Genomic DNA, 24,646 nt, shown 5'->3' with positions numbered 1-24,646 from the left:
GTTGATAGCCAGTTTTATCTGTACCTTATCTCTCTTATCTCTGATCTTTCTTAAGTGTTTTTTTAATTGTATTGATATTTGGTAAAGCTTACTGATGTCTGCGTATCTATAGGGCGAAGCGATCAGCTGAGCAGGTCCATTTGCGGCCAGCTTTATATGATATATCTGAGTTCAGTTTAATTCGACTTTCCGATCTCCACTTATCAGGTAGTGTGCGTATGTAATTGGTATTTGAGTGTTTATTTGTTTTGTCTTTGAAGAGTTTTATCTGCCGTTATATATCAAGCATTGCAGGCAGACATTTACAAACGAACCAACAAATCACATCGAGAACGTCTGAATGCAAGGGCAAGTTTCTCATCTTGCAAGGCATCTATAAATGCATAAGCTATGCGTTGTATATGAAGCATTATAACTTCCGACAGAAAACTTCCAATAGTGATTTAATGAAGCGATGAATAAACAGAAGAATGATAAATGGCACACAGTGATTACACGAGCCTATGCCTGGCCTGGCGTCTCGGCGGATGACGAAACTGACGGCTCTTGTCGACCACACAGTCATCTTTGTCTCGGGCGATTGATTGTGGCCCGGGCGCCACAATGGCCTGCTATCGCCCCTGCTTCCATTCTCCGGCTCAGCGCCAGGTCAGCGCCGAGAGGAGCCACCGACTGAGAAAGGCGGCCCTCTTCAGCTCTGCCCGATCAGTCGTCACGGTCGGGAGAGAGCCGCCGCCGCGCCGTGACCCGACTGCGTCCTGGTGGTCTTTGGCCGGTGGATCTCCTAAGTAGCTGTGACTGGTGGCACTTTTGGCAGTCGGCCGTGGCTCAGCCAGCGTCCCCAAGTCTCACTTCAGGCAGGTGATTAGCCTTCAGCCTCATCAGCTGTCGCGGCGACTGCCCAAATGTAAACAGACCGGCGGGACAAAGGCGGCAGCGCGTGGCGGCGCGCGCGGTGGAGAGGTGTTTGGGCCGCCCGACCGCCGAGCGGTGTTTGAGCGGAACTGTCAGACCCGAGCCAGGTTAGATCCAGACCGGCACCGGCCGCAGAGCCAGGCGGGATCCAGGCCGGCCGCAGAGTGAAGTCGAATTTTCCGCATAGCTAAATTGCAGGACAGTGGCGAAGCGAGGCTGAGCAGCATTGTCACGTCTTTCGGAGCACGTCCTCAGGAGTTTGGTTTTGAAATAATGGACTTTGTGAGAATATCGAACCATTAACACTTCCGGGCGAGAGGAGAGGGATGGAGCCGACCCCACACGTTTTTGTTCGCGATTTCTTGGTATCCATTAGAGATAGGGCCCTGATAGCTGGTATACTTGACCCAGACCATTACCGAAACCTGGTCCCATTTTAATCTGACCTCAGAAATCAGCGATTGAGTTCGCACTTTGAATTGAGCACCAGTCGCTGCGTCTCCGTAACGGCGCACAACTCTTGTTCTCCACTTGGTTTCGAATGTCTAGCTCATGTCTAATGTCGAGGACGGTCGTGGCTACTTTGACTTCGGCCTGGACGTCATTGAAGACTATATGATTCTGCGGACGAGCGAGGCGTTTTGCGAGTTTGCAGATTCACTTGAGATTGCGAAGATGAGGAAGCGACTCCGCAAATTAACCACCTCAATGCAACATGTGCGACATTCATTCATGGTTCTCAAAAGGCCCAGGACGAATTCAGACAGCTTGAGCCTTTAGTAAAATATATCACAAATCATGCGTTGATATATCCGTAGATGTGGCACCACACTAGGCCACTCATTTAAGTAAATTGACTCTGTTATTGCTGATGAGGCTGCTGTTGCAACTTTGACAGAACTTTCATTCACCAAGGGAGGCGAAGTTACCTAATATGCCGTGACAGCAGCGTCGTTCCAAAAACGACGAGTGTACGTCCCTCGGCCACGCTCCACGACAGGTCGCCGAGTCAGACGATCAGCCTGCATCAGATCTGTCTCAAACTAGGCTTTCTGCTGATAAAATACATCCGGTTTCTGTTCAGAACATACTCAGAAGTCAGAGACGACCAAAGAGTGGCAAATACTTCATACATTTTGCTTAAATTTGATATAGATCCGTTGTGATAAAAGAATGCATCTGGTGCAGCAATATTGTATTTCAAAATTTCCCCGACTTTGATGTATTGGGAAGGGCTCTGTGATTTTATTCATCACAAAAATGGCCAGGTAGGTACTTCCAGTCGGACACCATTGATCTAGTCTACATTTATGTACGCATGCATATTGCATAATGCATGTGATCTAGGGAGCTGAAATGTTTCCTACATGTTCACATGTAGGTAACGACCGACCATTTCAAGTGCCATGCATTTTCAAAGAAGGCGGCTTGCTAAAAACCAGCTTGTTACGCTAGTTCGATACATCGACCGGAACAAGACGACGTGGTAAATAAAGACCTCCGAGTCTCCCGGATCCGAGTGAGACGAAAATGAGCCACCCAACCATTTGTCGACACTCCGGGGGTTCTTCCCAGCGACTCACAACATGTGTCGGACGACACACATTAGTATGCATCCGCTCAGGGACGAGTGTCTCCTCTCCCGATAGACACGTAATTAACTGTAATTATCTGCGCTGACAAGATACATAAATTACGCAGAGAACTCGAATTACTGAAAATGGAACAGAGGCATAGGAACACATTGGAGAAATTCCAAGCATGTTACTAGTACACCAGTTATTCATGTTTATTTATGGGTGAGCAAATAAAAATTGCTATTATTTGCAATGACACAATGATGAGCCGGATTTTTATACAGTTACTCGGCACAGCCCAAAATACACACGCCTGTGTTGTTTGAGTACGAAGTACGAACCATACCAAAATAAAATATTAAAAACTAAAAACGGAAGTTTTTTCTTCTTCTTTAAAGGTAGACTGCCACCTTTTTTTCACAAAACGGTTTTCACTAGAGCTGAGCCACCTATGTCCCAGACTGAAGTCGGTTTTCCGAAATTCGAACCCGTTTGCGAGAAATCGGAGACCAAAGTTCAGTTTGATGCCATTTTTTTAGTCCAAGAAAACCGACATCTCTACTCATGGGTGGAGAATGTTTGAAAAAGTTACCCCGGCCGGCGACCGATAGTCGCGGGAAGACGATATACTCACGTTGTTCTCAACGGTCATCATCAAACCCCTATTCTGACGCATGGAATAGGATGCTGTGTTTGCTCAAGGATGAGCGTTGTATCCGACACCGTATTATTCATAACATTTTTGGAATGATCGAAAAGGCAATTTCCTTTTAAATTATTATTTCTTTTTACTTAACCCTCGCCCTGGCAGGGGGGGGGGGGGTCGATGCGACCCCCCCTAAGGTTTTTCGAAGATAGCGTAAAAACGGCGGCGCGCAGGCCGCCAAATTTGGCACAGCCTATGGGGCAACCTTTTTACATATGACCTGAAAATTTCAGGTCCGGGTGACCTTGGGTCAGGTCACCAGGTCAGAAAAACCGGTACAAGGTCATGGTCAAATTTCAATTTTCTTTTTGCACCTGTCCAACTCACAGTTTTGGACTGATTTCCTTCAAACTTTCAGGATGTGCTAAGTTCACCGAGTTGTATAACATATAGTTCGGGGTTTTTTAGGTCACTGACCTGAGGTCATTTAGAGGTCATTACGTCGTAATGTTAAGCCTATGGGAAAATACTAAATTCCGAAAATACTGGAGATATCTACTTCTTTCTATCACTTTTGTGCTTTAAATCCATAGTAATTAACAGCAGGTCACTAGGTGCTTCGTTGTTTGGTGTACTTATCCATGGGTCAGGTCAAATTAGGTCAACTGAGGTCAAATGACGTTTTTGCCAATAACTTGGCACATAATGACGCTAGAGCTTAAAAAATGGTATCATTGTGTTCCTGGTGATCAGCGGAATCGAATGATATGCGATATGATGCAATTTGGTTAACTTGAACTTAATTAATAATTTTAAGTTTACTTAAAATTTAAGAAAAACTTTAAGTACACTTAAGCAAGCTAAAAAGTATATCATTCGACGCGCCTTGACGTGCTGAGTTCACTGGTGCTTTTTTTTTTGCTCTATCTTAATTAGATCAAAAGTTATAAGCGAAAAACGTTTGACCTGTTTTTAGCGAAATTTTTACATTTATACCCCCCAAAACCCCCCTAAATATTGACCTAGAGCAACCAAATTTGCACAGGGGCGAGAACTCCAGGGGGCCCACCTACCTACCAAATTTGGTGTTTCTAGGTGCCATAGGAGCCAATCGCGAGGGGGGGGGGTCGCATCGACCCCTCCCTGCCAAGCCGTGTTATGAAAAATGCCCTGCCAGGGCGAGGGTTAAACTTCCAATTTCACACCGAACCCAAACCAAACCATATGCCATTTTGAGTACCTAAATGTTGCGTTTTCAGCTTTTTATTGTGTCTCAAAATAGCTACAAAAAGACAACTCACCATAGTAGAAGCTTTACAGAGAAATTGACAGATCGAACCAAGCAAAGCACTAAAATAGGTCACTGACATCCACGGGCGTAGCCTTTTTCAATGTTGGGCGGCTCTTATAATACAAACAGGGAGTCGATCCAGGAATATCGACCGGTCCCGGTCTCGTAGCTCAGTTGCTAGAGCGTTGGATTCCGCGTGGCGAGAGCACGCGGCCCGGTTACAACAGTCCGAGTTCGAAGCATGATGGCCGCTCGGTGTTTATGAGCACCCTGACGGGTACGCTCATAAACGGGTGTGGTTGCGGTTGGTGGCAGGTCAGTTGAAGGCAATGAGGTCAAGCAGTAGTTTTGAAAAAGTGCGCCGAAGGCGCGCCAAAATTTCGAAACTGAACAGGATGTGAAAGCAATCTTGGCATTGGCGACCACACGCGGGTCTTAGGGTTGGAGATTATGGCAAGTTAAGTAAATGGTAAATACCTACCTGATTTGCAATATTACGCCCATGGAAGTCAACATTCGAAGAGCGTGAGTTTTCTTTTCTCGTATGGGGACAGCTTTTAGGATTTACAAGAGTAGAAAAGTTACCCCGGCCGCGCCGGGGTAGGCTGAAAGTTACCCCGGCCACGGCCGGGGTGGCCGGGGCAGGTTCTCCACCCATGTCTCTACTGTTTATCGATAACTTTGAAACATGAATTTTCTTATCTTTTGGCAAATATATGTCAAAACTTTGATTGTTTCGAGATCAGAGAAGAATTTTGGAGTGTCAAAATAAAAGTTAAACTTATATATTCAGTAGTTCATTTTTTCCAAAAAAGTGTGGGAAATGGGGTTTAACATGGGCCAGACCCATTCCAAATGAGCCATGATTTTTAAATGTTTTACGAAGTTAAATGCAAAATAAATTAAACATGGCCAATTTCTTATGAAATCATATATTAGTAAATCATAAAATACCTTACTTTTTCAAATAAAATGTAATAATCTTATGACCTTGAAGTCTAGTGATGTGTAAACATTGTCGCCAGACATTAACCGATTGATAATTGTATGATAATCGATAATTTTTTCGCGATTCACGTGATGATACTTTGTCAGGTGAATTCTAAAATTTTGTTTTATCCAGGGAATAAATCATAGGCCGATCTGAGAAAACTTTTTGAAGGTGGCAGTCTTCCTTTAACCCTCGCCCGTATACCCAGGGGGTGGGGGTGGGGGGTGGGGTTCGAACGGACCCCTCTCTCGGTTTTTCGCGAATAACTCGCGTAAAAAGCGGCCGATCGCAACGAAACTTTCAGTGCCCTCGCATTGCTCAATTTTACACCTACCCTGAAAATTTCATGACCCAGCTTGTTAGAATAAAGTCACAAGCATAAAACGTGGTCTCCTTTGTTGCGCTGATTGATCTCTTTGAAATTTGATAGTGGTATTCATTAAAAGAATTTTATTTTGAATTGAAAACACTGAATAATGTTCACTTTTTATGCCACTTAACCATGTGTCCACATTTGTTTTGCTAATAGTTCTTTTTATGCTGTACCATGTAACTATAAGAAATCTACACTCCATATTTCATGACCAGCGAACTTCAGCTGGGAAATGGAGCGCTTAAACAGAGCCTGTGATAGGCGAGGGCTTGATATGTATGATATGTACTTGTGTAGTTTTTATTCCGAAATGACATGAGTGCAGTATCATATATGTACAATGTACGTACATGTATACAACCTCTCAAATTTGTAGCGGCAACCGAGCATATTAAGCTAATGGAAAAATGCACGAAATGCCCATCGTCGCTCACCCGGTCATCAGCTCTGCGCATTGGACCAGTTGTGCCCGAATAGATGGCTTTCAGACGGTCGTCACTCGTCAAATGCTGATCAGAAGAGTCGGCGCGGAAAAACGACCTTATCGTGTAATTTAGGCCACATCCTCTTTAGCTAACAGCCTGGTCTTTATTTCCTTTGGAGCCCAATAAGGCTGATGAACTGCTCGTTTTCACCTAAAGAAGAACGGCAGGGCGTTGGTAAGTCGCTATTGGGCGAACTCGGCTTTCAGTCGTCCGCCGCTGCCGACTGCTAGGATCTCGAGGAAACTGCCGAAAAAGCAGGACCGCTGGAATGGGTCACTCGGCGCCGCCGACGGTGTCAATTTTTCACGCCAGCGCCAACTGAGAAAGCCGATGCCAAACAAGATTAGCACATTAGTCTCGCCCCCAGCTCGGCTGCGAGTGTGGCTCGCTGTAGTCCACAGCCACAGTCCACAGTCCACAGCAAGCCAATGTCGGCAGAGATAGCCACCGGATCCTTGGATACGAGTAGATATGAGGACGGCTGTTTGGAACCGGTGGAGACACGCTCGTCGGGTGACAGTCAATCAGATGTTATTGCCAGTGATAATTCCTGTCAGTGTCGCTGTCAGTACCAGTGACACTGTCAGCCCGAGTCACTGGACCAATGTCACATATCTCACTGGTGACACCACAGGGCTGCAAGTGCAGGCGCTATTGTCCCCAACTAGTGATGCATTTCGCGTTTCGACGATCCGGGGTCATAGGATCGAACAAATAACACCGCAGTCAGAGGTTCGATGTCATTTGCCGAGCCACGAACACCGGTGTCTAGTCCGATGTCATTGTGTCGAACCAGTCACAACGGTGTCAGTAGTCTGATGTCATTGTGTCGAACCACTGACACCGGTGTCCGCGGTCCGGTGTCAGTAGTCTGGTGTCATTGTGTCGAACCACCGACACCGGTGTCCCCGCGGCGGTCAGAGTCTGGAAGTTGCGGCGCCCGTTATTACTCATCAGCCCTGACCGGCCTGACGGGCGCCCAGGGACACGGTCGGCCGAAATTTATCGCCCCCGGCAGTCGCTGACCCGCCGATGACCTACGCCTGCGTAACCATCGGCCGACTACGGGCGGAGAACGGCCCGACAGGGACTCCTCAGTGCAGCGGATAGGAGGGCGTGTGGCCGATAACATCTCTTCCGCAAAATGTCCGCTGTGCCTTGTGAACAATTCAACTGTTATCATGAATGATGACAACATCAGAGGGGGGTGTGCAAGGAGGATTATATAGTTTTCCTGGGATGAAAATGAGAGTGATGACTGATGAGTGATGATGTCATTCTGTACGCGAGACATTTCGTACCGTTTCAACAACCAAGGGCATTTACATTGCACGGTAGATTCTGCTTCGCGGTCATTTGCCATATTTTCTTATAACATGACCATGTCAATATGATAGGTAATGTTCATTTATTATTTGGCTTACCTTTTTTACGACACACGGCTAGCTTGTTGATATTCTGTGTGAGATTCAGTCGCTCAGCGTCCATGTATTGTGTTGATGTTTATAGTAATACCTAAAATAGCATGCCAATGCAGGGCTGGATAAAACTGTTGGGCGACCTTCAGGTATAACGGGAACTGGGCACCGCCAAGTCACAGTAATTGAGCCGGGCCCGATTACAGGGAGATTGCCTCGCCCGTCACCCCAGAGAGCCGTCGGCGCAGATAATTTAGAGCCAGGGTGTCGGCAGACTCTGATGTTCCGACAATTAAATATCACGGCAATTAATCCGAGCCAGCTGGTGCCAGTTTAGGCGTCAGCTGAGAATGGTCCCAAATTTGTCCACCATGTTGTCGCACTTTACATAAACAACTTCATTAATCGGCTTACGCCTGCTGGAGATGGCCCGGTCAGTCAAATGTCTTGAAAGTCCTATTGTAATGAAGCGTATAAGCTGTCCAATTCGATTTTCATTAAACGCTTTTAAGGGTAAGCTGTTCTGACATCACCAATACATGCAATTGTGTGATAATTCCAGAAAAACGTTCAGAAAGCACTTTCATATAGCCCAGCGCCAAGCAGTGTCTCGCCATCGACCAAACCATGCTGTTGTTTTCCCGACTTATAATAAAATTTGTACATGAATGGAATATCCGTGAAATATGTCTATGAAAGATTCTTCCAGCCATGAAAGACATAACTGGAACCTTTCAGGACAATAAAAAGGCATTGCAGGCCTTAGATCGGCGGTGTTTTAATCAGCAATAAGTGTTAACATTTAATAAGGAAATGGGACGTCGCAGCAATATGAGGGTCCATGCACAGACACAGATGCCATGAGTGATTGATATTGTCATTGAATGCGTTTTCGTCTCCAAATGATAATTACTTTGCAGTGCAATTTATTAATTTGCATTTTGAAACGTTAATGTCGGTATAATTGCACACTTCAAAGAGAATTCATCACACAGGCATTGCCAAAACATTAACAGGGCTTACACCAAGGGAAAAATCCATCAGACACCAAATTTTAATGCCTTTTTTGGCGAGGCTGCTCTCCAGAGTGCACTTAGAGACATTTGTGTATTACATATAGTTACGCAATCCATGGAATGAATCAAGCTGATGCTCAATGATGTTAGTAGATATATTTGTAAAAAGAAGGGATAACGTTTTGAGCTCGGCTCGTCTTCTGACATAAAAAATCAATTTTTGGCTTGTGTATCTTAGGACGAGCTCTAAAGATAGACATAGACAGAGCAGACACAGAGATCTGAAAAAGACCAACAAATCTCTATCGAATCCGGCGTTGATGTATTTTTAGCTTACATAATTAATATCCGTTTAGCAAGATGAATGCAAAAATTCTCTTGAATAGTTTTCACGTAATTTTGGCATAGCCGTGCTCCATCTAGCACGCAATTATAATAGTCCTGAATCCCAACACCTCCCAACACAGCTTCGAGTCTGTCGGCTTAAAAGCTGCAGACCAAAATGTTTTTTATTTCAATCTAACGACCAAAGCTAAGCCTATCGATGCTTGAATATCTCTTAATTTGTATTTATAATGAAGTTTTACCCATTTGGAGGACATAATTTGAGCGGAGCAAATATCGAAACAGAATGTTTGGTGCAAGTACACCTATCTGCAGGCCTGCGTCTCAAGCTCATGGGTTTTTCTCAGTGATCCAGGCTTTGGCGATGCGTCAACATTGACGTCCGCCGCACATCCGCGCTGCCTCTGCGGATTGCTATCAATCAGGATAAGAGCAGCGGCCATGGCGCGGTGATCCACGCCAGTGCTGAGCTATGCACAAAGCTGGGCCATCACCATCGTGTATTTTATTACAGTTCGGGGCACGCAAAATTGCTGCTCTGGGAGGACATAATGAAGACTGATGAGCTCCTGAAATTGTATCACATGGCCCACATTAAAGTCTAGGGCCTCCATTCCCAGTAGCAAAACCTGTTAGCCATCCAATGCATAATAAAGGCGAGTTTTCGTCGACGGCCGCCGGTCCCTCTCATCAGGAACCGGTGGATTTAGAGCGAACAGCGCTCTGCACTGCGGTATAGGGTGGTTTGATCAAACTGTTCAAACCTCTATAGCCAGAGTGGCTTGTGAATGCGGTAGCAAAACGGCATGTTTGAAATTGCTGATGCCTTTGGCCGTGACTGCAATTCTTTTACCTATACATATCAGGCGGGTATGAATTAGTGGTATCAGTTTTAAATTATCGGAAGACCAAAACCAAACCGAAGACCGACAAGAACCATACGGAATATAAAAATGAACGAAGCCGAATCCATTTGCATAATTGAGAAAAACAAATCATATTTTTGCAATAAAGAGCGTTAGTACGGTAGTTAGTACGGTAACTACCGTACGGTACGTTAGTACGGTAGTGAGGATTCATGAAAGGTGACATCAAAATAGCTGTTTTCATCACAGCACTATCCCACTAGGAAGGCGACCACAACTGGGCATTATGATAGTTTGAACACAGGAAATGTCTTCAAAACATGCATACCGTGCATTTATGTGCAAGTTAATTAAGGCTGTATTGCATGTTTGTGAAGAAAAAACACGCGGAACCCTCAGTTTGAATAGTTATTTCGAAACATGAGTACTGAAATGCCCCACACTAAACTCCGTCGTATCAATAGATGATTCGATGAATTGCTAACATCTACAAACACGATCACAAACTTGTTCGTGCCTAAGTGCTGAATGCAGTTTTAATTCGCGTTGCAACCGTATAGTTGCATTTCACGATTGGATGCATACATGCTACATGTCAAAACACTCTGCTATTTTACTGGCGACTATTCACGGTGCGTCAATTGAAACTATCTTCACGTTCCGATATTGTGTTTCTCAGAACCAGATGCAGAAGCAATGCATGCCAGATGGCACTTGGTTCTTTCACGGAGAGCACAACAGGACCTGGACCAACTTCAGCTCCTGTCACATCGCGCCCGAGTCTAGCGGCCACCTTCTGCCCGATGAGCATCTCACCATGATCAACTACTCCGATAACGACCTGATCAAGGTGAGATGACAAACATCTCACCATGATCAACTACTCCGTTAACGACCTGATCAAGGTGAGTAGCAAACACTGATCATGATCAAATACACCCACAAAGACCTCATCAAGGTAAGGTGATAAACACCTCCTCATGATCAATCGCACAGACAACCACCTGATCAAGGTGAGATGACAAACCCCTCATCATGATAAACTTCACCGAGTACGAGATATCTTCACTCAATAGAAACTCTTTAAATACCTAATAAGATATCACCTGACCTTATCGAGTGGCTATAGATGACGGAAGTGTTAAAAGTGACACATAAATAGGTATGCATGCAACGTCTCTGTGCATCCTTGTCCCACTAAGTGCATGTGAGAGCCCTTAAAACAGATCAGTAGCAGGTACCATGCCTGATCATTTGGACGTTTTCGACAGGTGTGGACTCCCGTCATTAAGAACATCAGCAGGGCCGGCTACGGTATATCGCTCACTTCTCTCATCATGGCCATGGTGATATTCTGCAGCATACGGTGAGTACCAGTCACGGTGGCTGGGTGACTGAGTCGCCAGCTCTGCACGGAGCTCGCTTCATAGCCTGTGACAAAGCGGGTAGATGTATTCAACTGCGAGAGTGTGTGTATGTAAGTGTATCGGTAGTTGCATGTCGTCTAAGTCATGGTTGTCTTTTTCAATGTCTGTGACTGCGTCTGTATCAGCTATATATATGTGCCATTTTTTATTGGCCTGTGTCCATGCCTGCTGTCCGTATCTGTTCCATATCGGTGTCTGTAATTGTTGTGTCTGTATCCGCAACAAGTGCCCTATCTGTAACTTCCTATGTTGAAGATGTATCTGTATTAGGATATAGCTTTGACTTTATCCATCTGTTTGGATATGTGATGAGTTTCTTTTAGTGTGTCCTATATTTACAAGTTGATCTGTGCCTGTAGTTGCGGTTGAATCTCTTGTATATTGTTTCCGTGTCCGTGTCCTGTGCCTATAATTCCTGTCTCTCTGTCGATGATATCGGCTGTAGCGGGGTAATGTGCACGCTCGGTCCATACCTACTGAATTGTCCAGTGCCGTTCAAGAAGTCGGCGCGTCCACCCTGTGGCTTCGACCACTACGTGTATGTCTGTCAGATGTGTCCCGTGGCAAACAACAGGGCTACTAAATTATTCAGCACTCGCTCTCCGGCGACGGGAATGTTTGGGTGTCTTGAGCCTGCGGGCGCTGACAGGGTGCTATTATTCGCGACAGACAGACCGTACTGACAGCAGCCTGTGTGCTGTCATGTTAAGGACAGGGCCAGGCATCCAGTTACACTTTTCCGCCTGCACCTTCTTGACATCTGCTCAATTTTTAATTATCACACAGGCGGCAGTGTAGAGCAGTAGTGTACACTGCACAGCTTCCGGTCTTGATGGATTGTACACTGATAATCTGAATGAATCATTGCATTGCGATCTCATTCCGACGTGTACGAGTTGTTTTCTTGGTCACATATCTCTGTGAAACTGAGACGACGCCCCCGTCTCGCCGTTTTTCAGGAAGCTGAGGTCGTGCCCGCGGACAAACCTGCACATGCACCTGTTTGTATCGTTCATCCTGAAGGCCGGCATGTGGGTGGCCATGGATGTCGTCTCGTACGACTGGCTCGGTCCCGGCTACAGTGGCGTAAGTACGACCGTACCGCGGCTACAGTGGGGTAAGTACGACCGTTACCCCGGGTGCAGTGGGGTAAGTTCGATTTTATCCCGGCTGCAGTCCGGTAAGGACGATTTGCTGGGCCTGAATAGAGTGGGCCAAGTACGATTTTTACCCCGGGTTACAGTAGGGTAAGTATGATGTTTATTCCTGATGCATTAGGGTAATTACGACTGACTGTGACCGGCTATAGTGGGGTAGGTACGATTTTAACCCGGCTACAGTGGGGTAAGTACCTAACCCCATTTACAATTCGAAAAGAACAATTGGCTGAAATTGGGGATGGGCAGTGCGGTAAGTAGTTGCGAGTGGATGCAGTCCGTGCAGTGGGAAAGTTGGGAAAGTTGGGCCTCAGGGCACCGGCGTATTTAAGTGCATTCAATAGGTACATGCATTATGTGCACTGCACGATGTGTGTCATAGCTTAGGGTTAAATATATTAACCAGTCATCTGTTTATGATAGATAACCGTCTACTGTGTATAACCACGGTAATAAAAGGTTATTTTCTTTTTGTAAGTTTAATTTGTACTGCGCTATTGAGGCTTTATGTGCAGCAATCTTGAAAATAATTTTTTTTTTGTATGACGCAACATGCAAAAATATTTTTCCTTTTCTACAACTTGGAGATATTTATCACTTTCACGTGATATTTCCGCACACACTTATCACGACAATTGGTGGCATCCAGCAGCATCCTATCACATCACATGATGTTATTTCCTCCTGCGCTGTTTTTGATGAGTCGTGCTGCATTTCCTCGCCGTCTGTCGTGGAGCTGTGTGTCTGCTCGGTTTAGCTCTGCCAGTCTGCCGCCGGGCCCGGACAGCTTACGATGAATCCCCGGAGGACAGAGGCGCGCCACGGGCCTGTTCCGGAGCCGCGCCGCCCGACAGCCGCCCGTCCCGTCCCGACACGAGAGCTTCAGTTGTCTTGTTACACGAGATTCACAACAAGCCGGCGCCACTGGCGGATCCAGGGGGGGGGGGGCCACCGGGGCCATGCCCCCCCCCAAAAGCCTGAAAGGGGGGCCAACATATCTTTTGCCCCCCCCCCCAAAACGCTTGGAGAAAAATTAATGTGAGAAGGTTGCGTAGTAAATACCTACTAGAATCAGCAGCGTGATTCAATAGCGTAGAGAAAGTCAGGGGCGCGGGAACTACTTTCAGACTGGGGGAGCACACCATAATAGAGATCAACCTAGGGTCCCCCCAAATCTAGTTTTCTCACCGGTTTTAGGCCACTTATTTTTCATCCCTTGGCTTTTTCAAAAAAAAAAAAAACAGTTGCAAAAAAGGACGGTAATCCGTCTGAAAGTTGTGGGGGCACCGCCCCCACTGGCGGATCCAGGGGGCCACCGGGGCCATGGCCCCCCAAAAGCCTGAAAGAGGGGGCCAACATATCTTTTAGCCCCCCAAAACGCTCGAAGAAAAATTAATGTGAGAAGGTTGTATAGTAGATACTTACTAGAATCAGCAGCGTGATTCAATAGCGTAGAGAAACCCAGGCGCGCGGGAACTACTTTTAGACGGGGGGGGGGGGGAGGTCACACCATGATAGAGATCAACCTAGGATCCCCCAAATATAGTTTTCTCGCCGGTTTTAGGCCGCTTATTTTTCATCCCTTGGCTTTTTCAACAAAAAAAGAAAACATTTGCAAAAAGGAGCGGTATTCTGTCTGAAAGTTGTGGGGGCACCGCCCCCACTGGCGGATTCAAGGGGGCCACCGGGGCCATGGGCCCAAAAAGCCTGAAAGAGGGGGCCAACATATCTTTTGGCCCCCCAAAACGCTCGAAGAAAAATTAATGTGAGAAGGTTGTGTAGTAGATACTTACTAGAATCAGCAGCGTGATTCAATAGCGTAGAGAAACTCAGGGGCGCGGGAACTACTTTTAGACGGGGGGGGGGGGGTCACACCATGATAGAGATCAACCTAGGATCCCCCAAATATAGTTTTCTCGCCGGTTTTAGGCCGCTTATTTTTCATCCCTTGGCTTTTTCAACAAAAAAAAGAAAACATTTGCAAAAAGGAGCGGTATTCTGTCTGAAAGTTGTGGGGGCACCGCCCGCACGGCCCCAGAGTTGGGGGGGGGGGGGGCAAGCTGCCACCACTGCCCCCTCCCCCGGTTCCCGCGCCTATGGAGAAACTACCGGGTTTACTTTACTAGCTTCCTTCATAAAGTGTCGTCATGTCTTATCGTCACCCGAGAAGGTCTTATTGCATAAATATCGATTGAGCTGTCAAGTTAACAAACTTGCTGTGGCAGCCTGACCTGACATGACCCGCAACTTTTCATTCACGAAATATGCGCAATAATTTTTTTAGGAAAACTCACTGAGTTTTCGTTGAAAAAATTGTTTTGTTTCGTAATTGCACAAGAAGCATATGAGGGACCTTTTTGTCCCTTCCTGCGAAACGGTAAAAGACTTATTTCGGTCACAGCTCAGGCCAATCTCTAAGGGTCAGTCGGGTCACTTATTTCTTAAAAGGGTCCTTACGGCATCCAAGGACCAATTCCGGCTTTTGAGTGCGCCACATCAGCATTTGATGCTACGACAGATGTCGAAATCTGAATATATGTTACAGGCCGCATGAAAATTCGGTCCGTTTGCAAACGGCCTGGCCCAGTCAGGCCATATGAAACTACCTGAAAACACCGGCCGTTTGCAAACTATGACCTGAAATATCAGACCGTTTGAAAACGACCTAGTTAGTTTCGGCCTAGCGGATCCAGGGGGGCCACGGGGTCATGCCCCCAAGCCTGAAAGGGGAACAACATATATTTTTGTCCCCAAAAACACTTAAGAAAAATGAATGTGAGAAGGGCGTAGTAGGTAGAGAAAATACCGTATCATTAAAAATCTGTGAGCTTGATAAAAGTGTTGGTCTTGTCTTCACCCAAGAAGTTCTTATTGCACACTTTAACCATGGATGAAAGAACCTTCATCCCCAGGTTCTCCTTCATCCATGCTTTAACTCTCGATCGACGTGTGAAGTTATCGTGTAAGGTATCATGAAGCCGATCGCGACGAAACTTTAGTACCCTCATGGTGACAAATTCTGAAAATTTCATGACCCTGACCCAAGTGAACTTTGACTTGTGGCCTATTTCTCGAGACTGTTTGGCCATGTTGGAGGCCATGTTTGGCCGGAATAGCGATTCGGCGTATGTCGGCTCACATTATCCGCGCTTTTATAGTCTTTTCGTGGTTTAAAACGCTCAAACATGTGATATGATGTTGCTCCCACGCATTAGGGCGGATGCCAATGTCACCTTACGGTCAAGTCAGGTCATTGACCTTTGATGACCTCGGTGCACTTTTCCGAGTTTAACATGTTTCTAGGATAGTTTCGTTTAGCTGATTTTGAATTTAGCATTTTGCAGCCATTTGAACATTTACGAAGTAGTTTTGATGCCTTCGTATCATGTTACGTAGCTGCCAGTGGTAGTGGACACCTGCTATACGGACGCCCATAAGTACCCCTACTGGTTGATCTGACCTGACCTGCCCCGACATGGCCTAAACGCATGAAGACATTATCTATGATCCAAACTAACATGAAATTTGTGATCAGCACAAAAAAACGTATTACAGCCTTACTTTAGGAGGTTCTGACAGGTCCTGATTTTCCCGTCTTTTGGGTCTGTGACCTGACCTGGGCGGTGTTTCACGGCACGCTGCCAGCCGCTGCCAGCGCTGATGGCACTTTTGGTTTCAATGGAGACATCAACAAGCTTATACCCACAACACTACCGAAGGCTGACCTTAGCTCGCAGAATGCGCTGTCAGCGGCTGTCAGCACGACCGTGAAACACCGCCCTGGAAGGTCAACCAATGACCAAGGACCTTAAAATCGGGTATCATCGGCTTCGTCTCGTCACTCACGGGCAACACGCCTGTTTTTTTTTTTTCGCGAGCTCTAGCTTAATCAGGGGCCGAACGGCAGGGGGTCCAACCGACACCTCCCAGCCCGCGAAGGCTGCGCCACGCACCGACCTGGAGCGGGCTAATTGGTCGACAAAAGCAATTTGAAGTGTTTTCAAAGTAGTATTTAGGCTCGGGTTGGGTGGGCTACCATTTCTATATTTTTTATTTTTAGTTTAAAAAAATATCGTTTCAGGGCTGTGACGAAAAAATAAGTGGCCTAAATCCGATGAGAAAACAGGATTTGGGGGTACCCTAGGTTTGGTTACTTGCAGGAGTTGGCCCCCCCCCCCAAAACGCAAGTCTGGATCCGCCAGTGGCCGGCGCAGAGGTGGCACCAGACTTGGCAGGGTGATGTGTTTGGTTGGATTTGAGCCTGGAGCAGAACCCAAAAGGACTGAGATTTTGGGCGTATTTAATCTCAGTAAAACCACATTATGAGGCTGAGCTGTCAGAGACTTAACATCTGCATCAAGTGAAGATCATTTTATAAATAGTTGACACATATGAATCAAAGTAAGTTAACAAAAACCAACCATCCTAATTTTATAATGTTATGCCCAATTAAGTGCCTCGACTCAATGGAAAAGAACCCAAGCATTGTGAGTTCATGACACAATGTGCCAAACACATTATGTCTAGTGTTAATCATAAACGGGATTAGCATTGCACTCCGTTTAGCATGTATGTATTGTTAGTTCATCGATATAGGTATACATATTTATTCATACATGAATTCATATACAGATTTACAATGGCCATTCAACACTACGCTACTCAAGTTTTCTTTCCAATTCTTTAAATACCCCAGCATCGTAACAGTTTGTACCTGCCTACGTTCCCGACCCCTGAACGATAATGTGATTGACCCCGGCCTAACGTTCCTCTCCGACCATCTGCCCCTACAGCTGAGCTACACGGCTGGACAGGGTCCGGTCGAAGCCCGGTGCCATGCTGCTGGGGGCTGCTGCGGCCTGCGACGGATGGCGGCTGTTGCTTCCGCTCCCTGAGGAGATGCCGTCCTTGTGGCGCACAGGGCGGCTACCCACGGTTGCAGCCCGATGGCTTCATTCTCGGGACGCGGCCCGTTGGATGTGCGACGACCGGCACCTTGCGACCGCTGCGGTGACCGGCAGCGGTGCCCGCTCTCCTGACTTGACAACGGACTACATCTTCGTGCTGCCATGGGGTGGCGCCACTGCACTGGTGGGACGAGCGCCACTGGTGGAGCAGGCGCCATCTCTGAGGCGGTACAGCCGACCGGCTGGCTAACGGCGTCGAGCGCCTGATGAATGCTGCGCTGAGCGGCGATACTGAGTCGCCGCTCTCGAACTGTCGACGTCCCACTGAGCTTGTTGGACATGACTACGGGGCAGCCGACTAGACTACATCCTCGGCCGCGGCCCGTTGGATGTGCGATGACCGGCACCTTGCGACCGCTGCGGTGACCGGCAGCGGTGCCCCCTCTCCTGACTTGACAACGGGCTACATCTTCATGCTGCCATGGGGTGGCGCCACTGGTCGGACGAGCGCCACTGGTGGAGCAGGCGCCATCTCTGAGGCGGTACAGCCGACCGGCTGGCTAACGGCGTCGAGCGCCTGATGAATGCTGCGCTGAGCGGCGATACTGAGTCGCCGCTCTCGAACTGTCGAAGTCCCAGTGAGCTTGTTGGACATGACTACGGGGCAGCCGACTAGACTTCATTCTCGGCCGTGGCCCGTTGGATGTATGATGACCGGCACCTTGCGACCGCTGCGGTGAGCGGCAGCGGTGCCCCCTCTCCTGACTTGACAACGGGCTACATCTTCATGCTGCCATGGGGTGGCGCCACTGGTGGGACGAGCGCCACTGGTGGAGCAGGCGCCACCTCTGTGGCGCTACTGCCGACCTTGGACCGGCGGGATGACGGCGTCGAACGCCCGATGACTGTGTGCTGGACGGCGATACTGAGTCGCCGCTCTCCGGGCACCATCCCCATCGACCAAGGCCCGGCTGGTGCTTGGCGCCGGGTGCCGGATGGCCGCTGCGCTCGGCGGCGGTGCTGGGTCGCCGCTCTCTGGAATGACCGCTGACTCGTCTTTTTGATCTCGTCTTTGTGTTACCGTCTGGTTAGGCACTGTCAAACTCCCCAATATAACCTTTAACACTAACTGTCCGTATTCTAACAAAATTAACATGTGAATCCTTTCCGACCAATCCCGTTTGACAGTGCCATAAATTATGAATTGTTCAATGTGTGATCCCAAATTATAATCAATAAACGGAACGGAACGGAAAAATGTGCCGTTCTAACATGACGTTTCGTCAAGACATCCTGAAATATTCAATAGTACCAAGAGGTCAGTACCTTGCCACCTCCCCATGAATATTGCGGCGAACCACTTCCCCGTCACGCTGTTGGCATTACCTCAGTGGTCATCGTCATTCTCGCGGCACTGTCGCCGTTCTCACGGGAGATGGGCGGTAATGATGTTGGGCTTGTGGAGGTGGTGTTTCCCGGCGGCGATGGAACAGGAGCCGCGGCAACAGGTGGGGGGGGGGGTAGGGGGGGTCGTCACTGCCACTGTGACTCCTCAGTGAGGAGGGCAAGAGGGACGAGGAACCGGAATCGCCGCTGGCAAGATTGAACAGCAGGCAGACCTTAACTCCAAGTCTTTGTTCAATATGTCAGACGTTTGTGCAATAGCCAATATGGAAAGATGGGGGATTTATCTACCCTTTGGAAGTATTTCTGCTTTAAAAGAGCATTGAATTCGAAAAGTGGATCTCAGCCAGTGATGAAATGTGGGTTGCTTCCGCTCCACCAAGATGAAATGCTCACGTGATGCCAAATGTGACAAGTTTGTCATTTCGTAATCATATTTAGGTATCTACTATTTTTAATCTATAATTACGTGTCAACAATAGCCTTTGTGTTTTATTGTAATACAATATTGAACGATTACATAAAACTTTCCACAACATTTATTTAAGCTGTAAGTACAGAAGCCGAGAATACGGATAACCTTTAAAGAATGTGTGCTTGAATCTTACTTATTAACACGATGAATGACAAGTACTCGCACAGCTTCCAGTTGCCTTGAGTAGATACATAGGTCGGTCACGTTTTAATTTATCCGGCGGCTTCGGTAGACCTGTGGCGGAGACCGTCCGGCTGTTGCGCCGGCAGAGGTTTTCAGTGTCAGACCGGAGCTGCCTCGCCGTCTATACTGTTAGCTCAGCTGATGAGAGTGATGGTGTGTGTGGTCAGTGGTAGCCGATTCGGTAAAGCCCCGGTAAAGCGCTGGGGCCCTCAGGAATTCGTGCGCTTCAACATCAAGAAATGCGTGAAATGCTTGTATCTATGTTACTTGATTTAATAGAATTGAAACATGACATGCGAAAAAGGTGATGAAATAATTTCGTGTTAAGTTGAACTATGGACAGTTTTCTCAATTGCACGGAACTCCAAAATTATTTAATTTACGGATGTTAACAGACTGTTTCAAAACGGGAAAAGAAAAGCTGTGTTTCGAAATTGTATTTAAACTCAGGCGCTTGTACTGTTGAAAGGAAAAGCAGCCTCATCCATCATTGCCGGCATGCGAAACATGTTTGATAGTAAAGCAGCGGAGCTCAGTGTTTTGCTGCCCGCTGTCACCCGCCATTGTCGGCTGCATTGTGGGCCGGCCAGCCGGATGTGACGCCGGTTGATGGTGCCAGGCCTCGCCCGGTCCTCATAGCGCCCAATGGGGGCGGCCCGGTGATGGTGCCAGCCTGGGGCGGCCGCTGACCGTCGCTTCACGTCGTCGGTAAACTCTGAGACCATGGTCAGGCGGCTGCCTGATGAGACAACGCTGGTAAATGACAAATTTACAGTAATCACCATTGGATTTCATATAAATAATGAGTATAGAGGGAATGCGTTACATAGATACTTTCGCGTCCCTGTATTCGTTACAGAGAGTAGCTAAGATCGGTAGCAGCCGTGTTTTTTTTCAAAGTTAGGCGTTTTACCAATCAAGAGTACTGAGATTGATAGCAAAGCAACTGTAGTTGCTTTTTTTTCTTCAAAGCCTGGTGTTTTAACAATCAGCCGTAAGACGTCAGTCCTGTATTTCTTCACGTTCGCGGAGTTGTGCATTGTGCATGAGGTGATCTGTATTCCAGAGCATTTCGAACGGCCTGATTGCGTGGGTACCAAACAATGGCCCCTCGAGCAGGGTGAGAGCTGCAATTAGTACTTGTCCCGAGAGAATGTCTGCCGGTGGTCCGACTAGCGGTCTCCCGGCGCACGGTAGACTCACGCGGCCGGCCCGGTGTTCGGCGGCTCGGTCTATTCGTCAGGCGTAGCCAGTCACTGCGGCACAGCCTACCTCCCAGGTGCTCTCGAGCTTTGCCGGCTGGCCCACGGACTGTCGTTTGGTTGGACGGAAAATGCGAATATATTTGGGATGGATTGAAGAATTTGATGTCAAGTTTGCATGCCTTGAAATGCCTACTTCCAATGAGGCCTCATTTCGAATGCACAATCGATTCTAGGAGCCTGCGAAAGTTTAGTCAGCCGCGCAATATGCAGTTTATCTTTACAGTCCCTGTCCATTGCCCAACCCGTAAGTCCAATCCGGTAGGCACATACACGGTATGATTTTGAAACAAACGTGCGCTCAAACATGTGTTCACATACCCATAGGCCCATGTAGTTGAAGAGATGGACGAAAACGCTGAGTTTTGCGTTACCAACCAATAAAGAAAGCCTCCTGTCAGTAATTTGTCAGTGTTAGTCGACTTCTTTCATATTGTTGGAAGACTGAGCTCAGCTCCAGAGAGATGAATGTTTCCAAAATAAGTCGATTAACCCAACTTCAGAAACCGGAGCATCGAGAAACACTCAGGCGAATTACTTGCTACAGCGACTGTGTGTGTGCCTTTTTGCGTGTTTTTAAAATAGTGTGACATTAGAACTGAGCCTTTTAAATTACGTGATGGAACTTCCCCTCCACGAGATTTCATGGAGATCATACGAAGTATTTTTTTATGGTACTCCTATGAATGGCCATTGGCCACTAAAGTTATTTCTGGACTTGCGTTAGAAGTGATCCATCTCGATTTTGTGCTTGCAAGGAATTGACTACATCATATAACAGTAAAACGCCTTTAGGGCGACAAACGGAGCGAGCGAGAGGATGAGCCTTGCACGTGCGAAATTGTGGGGGGGGGGGGGGGGGTACCTCCAACTGACTTGTGCACTGCACCCTTCTAACCGGTCTCTAGCAATGTGCCAAATTTGAGCGCAATCGGCCTAGCCGTTCTCGACATCTGGAAGCGGCACCCTGCACGTGCGCACGTTCAAAATGGGTCCCAACTGACTTTTGCACGGCACGCTACTAACCGGTTCCTAACCATGTACAGCCCACCGCTAGAGTAATATGTGGTTTTACCAATCTCAACGGATGGCTTTGACCGACGATTTTTAAATGCAGACTGATTGAAAAGAAGACGTCAATAGATAAAGTTGTAGCTGCAAGGGTGAAGAAGATACATGTAAGCTACATTTAAAGTCTCGTTGCAGTCTGGCTAATCGTTCCTAGGCTTCAGAAGCAGAACATACCCATGACTGAAACCACACATTACTTCTGCTGTGGACTGTACCAAATTTCAGCGCAATCTGTTCAGCTGTTCTCGAGATCTGGAATCGACTCCTGCACGTGCCACGTGCAGCAGCACCCCGACTGTGGCACATGGATAATAGATATGCACTGCCTAGTGGGTGCTTACGTACATGCCAACTTTCAGCGCAATCGGCCCAGTAGTTACCGAGCTATTGCAATTGTTACAAAACTGACACCTCTTCGTTTTGCACGTCACCCACATGCATCGGGAGTAGTCCAATACTTGGTAGAAGGAATGAAGCTACCCTACAAAAATTACCGCATGGAAATCGGTCAAGCGGTTGCTGAGATATAAGCCTCGCAAAAGCGTTACAGGCCGGGCCGGGCCGCTCATACTGAGATTTTTCAGTTATATGGGAAAGACTCCGCTCGCTTCGCTCCCTCCGTAACCACATGATATGTTGAGGGGGCACATATCCCTTAGACACGCATGTATTCGCCTTGATTTGAAGTCCAAACACTATGAATGTGGAGATCATTTTTTGCCTTTACCATCCTTCTGCTTTTCGTTGTATTACACATAAAGTTAAAGATAATATAGGACCATGCTTTTTGCTTATCCGGTGTCCCCTTGAAAAAAGCGTGGGAACCGAACTAGTGGGACCATCTGCGCAGTTTTGATGTTTCCAAACATTCTCCCCGTGTTGAAGGCTCGTTCTCGCCACTTCCACAGAGTTGGGTGTGTAAGATGGTGACCAGTATCACGCAGTACTTCACCATGGCCAACTACTCGTGGGTCACCATGGAAGGGCTCTACCTGTTCTGTCTCATCTACCTGGCGCTGTTTTCCGACCACAGCAGCATCACGCCCTACATTCTACTGGGATGGGGTAAGTTCACGGAGTACGTACACGAGCCTGACGCTCGACCGTCCTGGAGCTGGACTGAATTAATATTTATGAAGACAAGTAAAACTCTATAAAGCATGCGTGACGTGAAGTTAAATGTCATTAGGTACCTGGTTTTGAACTCAAGGTGCATGATCAAAATGTTTATCTAAATGTTGGTTATATTTTATAAGACCGCTGAGATCTGCTTTATGAAAAGTCGTTGCTTGCTTCGCTTGCCAAATCTAGCCTTTTGTTATCCCGAGCTTTGAGAAAGTCGGAAAGTCAAAAGATATGGCCTGTAGCTTCACTAAGGAATTATAGTGCGACGACATATAGTACCTACTAATTATTAACGGCTTAGGACCGCAATACATATAATAAAGTCCCTTTGATTATCCGCTATGACAGCAGGCAAACATGACAAATAATAATTGTATGTGTGTCACAGGTTTTCCGATATGTTTTGTTGTTCCGTGGGTGGTGGTCCGAGCCCTGATGGAGGATTTCTACTGTTGGCGCGTCAACATCAACAACGGCTTCTTCTGGATCATTCGAGCACCAACCATCTTCCTGATCCTGGTGAGCAGCTCCAACGAGCAGTGCGTGGCAACTCTGTTACAATTATTGGGCTCACGGGCATGGGTTGTGTTATGACGGCTGGTAGGCACCTCACGTTACGATTACTGTGGAGTGACTTAAATCAGCGTGCGCCGCATAATTAATTTCAAATGGGTTCGACTCAAATTGGAACCCTCGCTCAATCGGGTGGTATAATCATAACATGTTGCCAACGAAAGAATTCGCAACGTGACGGCAAAAGATACGTTGCGTCTATGGAGCGCGAGGTCATGGTAAAATAAATGCCGCCTTCTTGCTGTGTGTGTAACCTGTGTGTGCAATGTGCTGTTGCACAGGTGAACGCGGTGCTTTTCGTGTGCATCGTGCTCATCTTGATGCAGAAGCTGAACTCGTCCATCTCAGTCGAGACGCGCCGTTACAGGTACAGGTAACTAATCTTACTACTTCTCCGGCTTCTGGCTGTTGTCTTCAGACGTTCACTTGCTGTTGAGTGTTGATCTCTTCTTTCTTTCATCGGTATTTTGCTGTGATTGTGACGGTCAACTTTTACCTTGTATACCTAGAATGCATGCTGTACAATGAAAACGACTCTTCTTGTACTTCTTCAAGACAATTATTAAATCAAATAATTGTCTGGACAACCGATCCCATCGTGCATGTCTAATCTCCATTCCCTATGTCCCAAGCATATAAAGTTAGTCACAAATATACTGACTTCAAACGATCGCACATGCACACTCTTTCTCTCGTCATTGTGCTGCATAGCTATGTTTTGAAATAGCTTCCGAAGGAAACAAAGATAATAAGAAAGTTTTACACATCATAGTCTTGAGCAACGTCCCCGCACATCCCACTACGAGTTTCTTCACTTCATGCCCTCGTCTGATGTCCCTTATACGATTCCATTTAATTTACGGTGGCGGCTGAGTCTCATTTTCCAACTGCCGGCCCCGCAGCCACCCTAAGAGATTGCACATGTCGCGCTTGCTGTCTGGCGGCCGTTTCAGAGGTCGAGACTCGAGTGATGCATTTGTTGCCTAATGATGTGAGTAGCAGGAGGGACGCTAGGAGGCCCGAATACCAGACGGCATACGCACTGTTGCATTTTGGTACTGATAGGCTGATAAAATCCAAATATCATGCTTATTGATTTATTTCTGTCGACATCGATTACGTACTCTATGAATTGCTAC

General features: G+C 47.1%; 1 protein-coding gene across 11 annotated transcripts in view; it reads left to right on the top strand.

The window, feature by feature from the left end:
* The window catches only part of LOC122389122 (vasoactive intestinal polypeptide receptor 2-like), a 79,770-nt gene that overhangs the window by 33,944 nt on the left and 21,180 nt on the right, over positions 1–24,646 (top strand). For 7 of the 11 annotated variants that reach the window (XM_043380823.1, XM_043380827.1, XM_043380832.1 and 4 more), the window contains exons 4-9: positions 10,603–10,773; positions 11,195–11,289; positions 12,310–12,436; positions 22,718–22,874; positions 23,323–23,453; positions 23,789–23,880. In XM_043380823.1, the coding sequence (XP_043236758.1) occupies positions 10,603–10,773; positions 11,195–11,289; positions 12,310–12,436; positions 22,718–22,874; positions 23,323–23,453; positions 23,789–23,880 (773 nt within the window). The remainder of the gene's footprint in view (positions 1–10,602; positions 10,774–11,194; positions 11,290–12,309; positions 12,437–22,717; positions 22,875–23,322; positions 23,454–23,788; positions 23,881–24,646) is intronic. The other 4 variants (XM_043380834.1, XM_043380830.1, XM_043380829.1 and 1 more) reach the window with 1 other exon arrangement.

Source organism: Amphibalanus amphitrite, unplaced genomic scaffold, assembly GCF_019059575.1.
Source record: "Amphibalanus amphitrite isolate SeventyFive unplaced genomic scaffold, NRLGWU_Aamphi_draft 000344F_arrow, whole genome shotgun sequence".
Lineage (NCBI taxonomy): Eukaryota > Metazoa > Arthropoda > Thecostraca > Balanomorpha > Balanidae > Amphibalanus > Amphibalanus amphitrite.
Note: the sequence above shows the minus strand (reverse complement) of the source record. Positions and strands in the feature narration are given on the sequence as shown.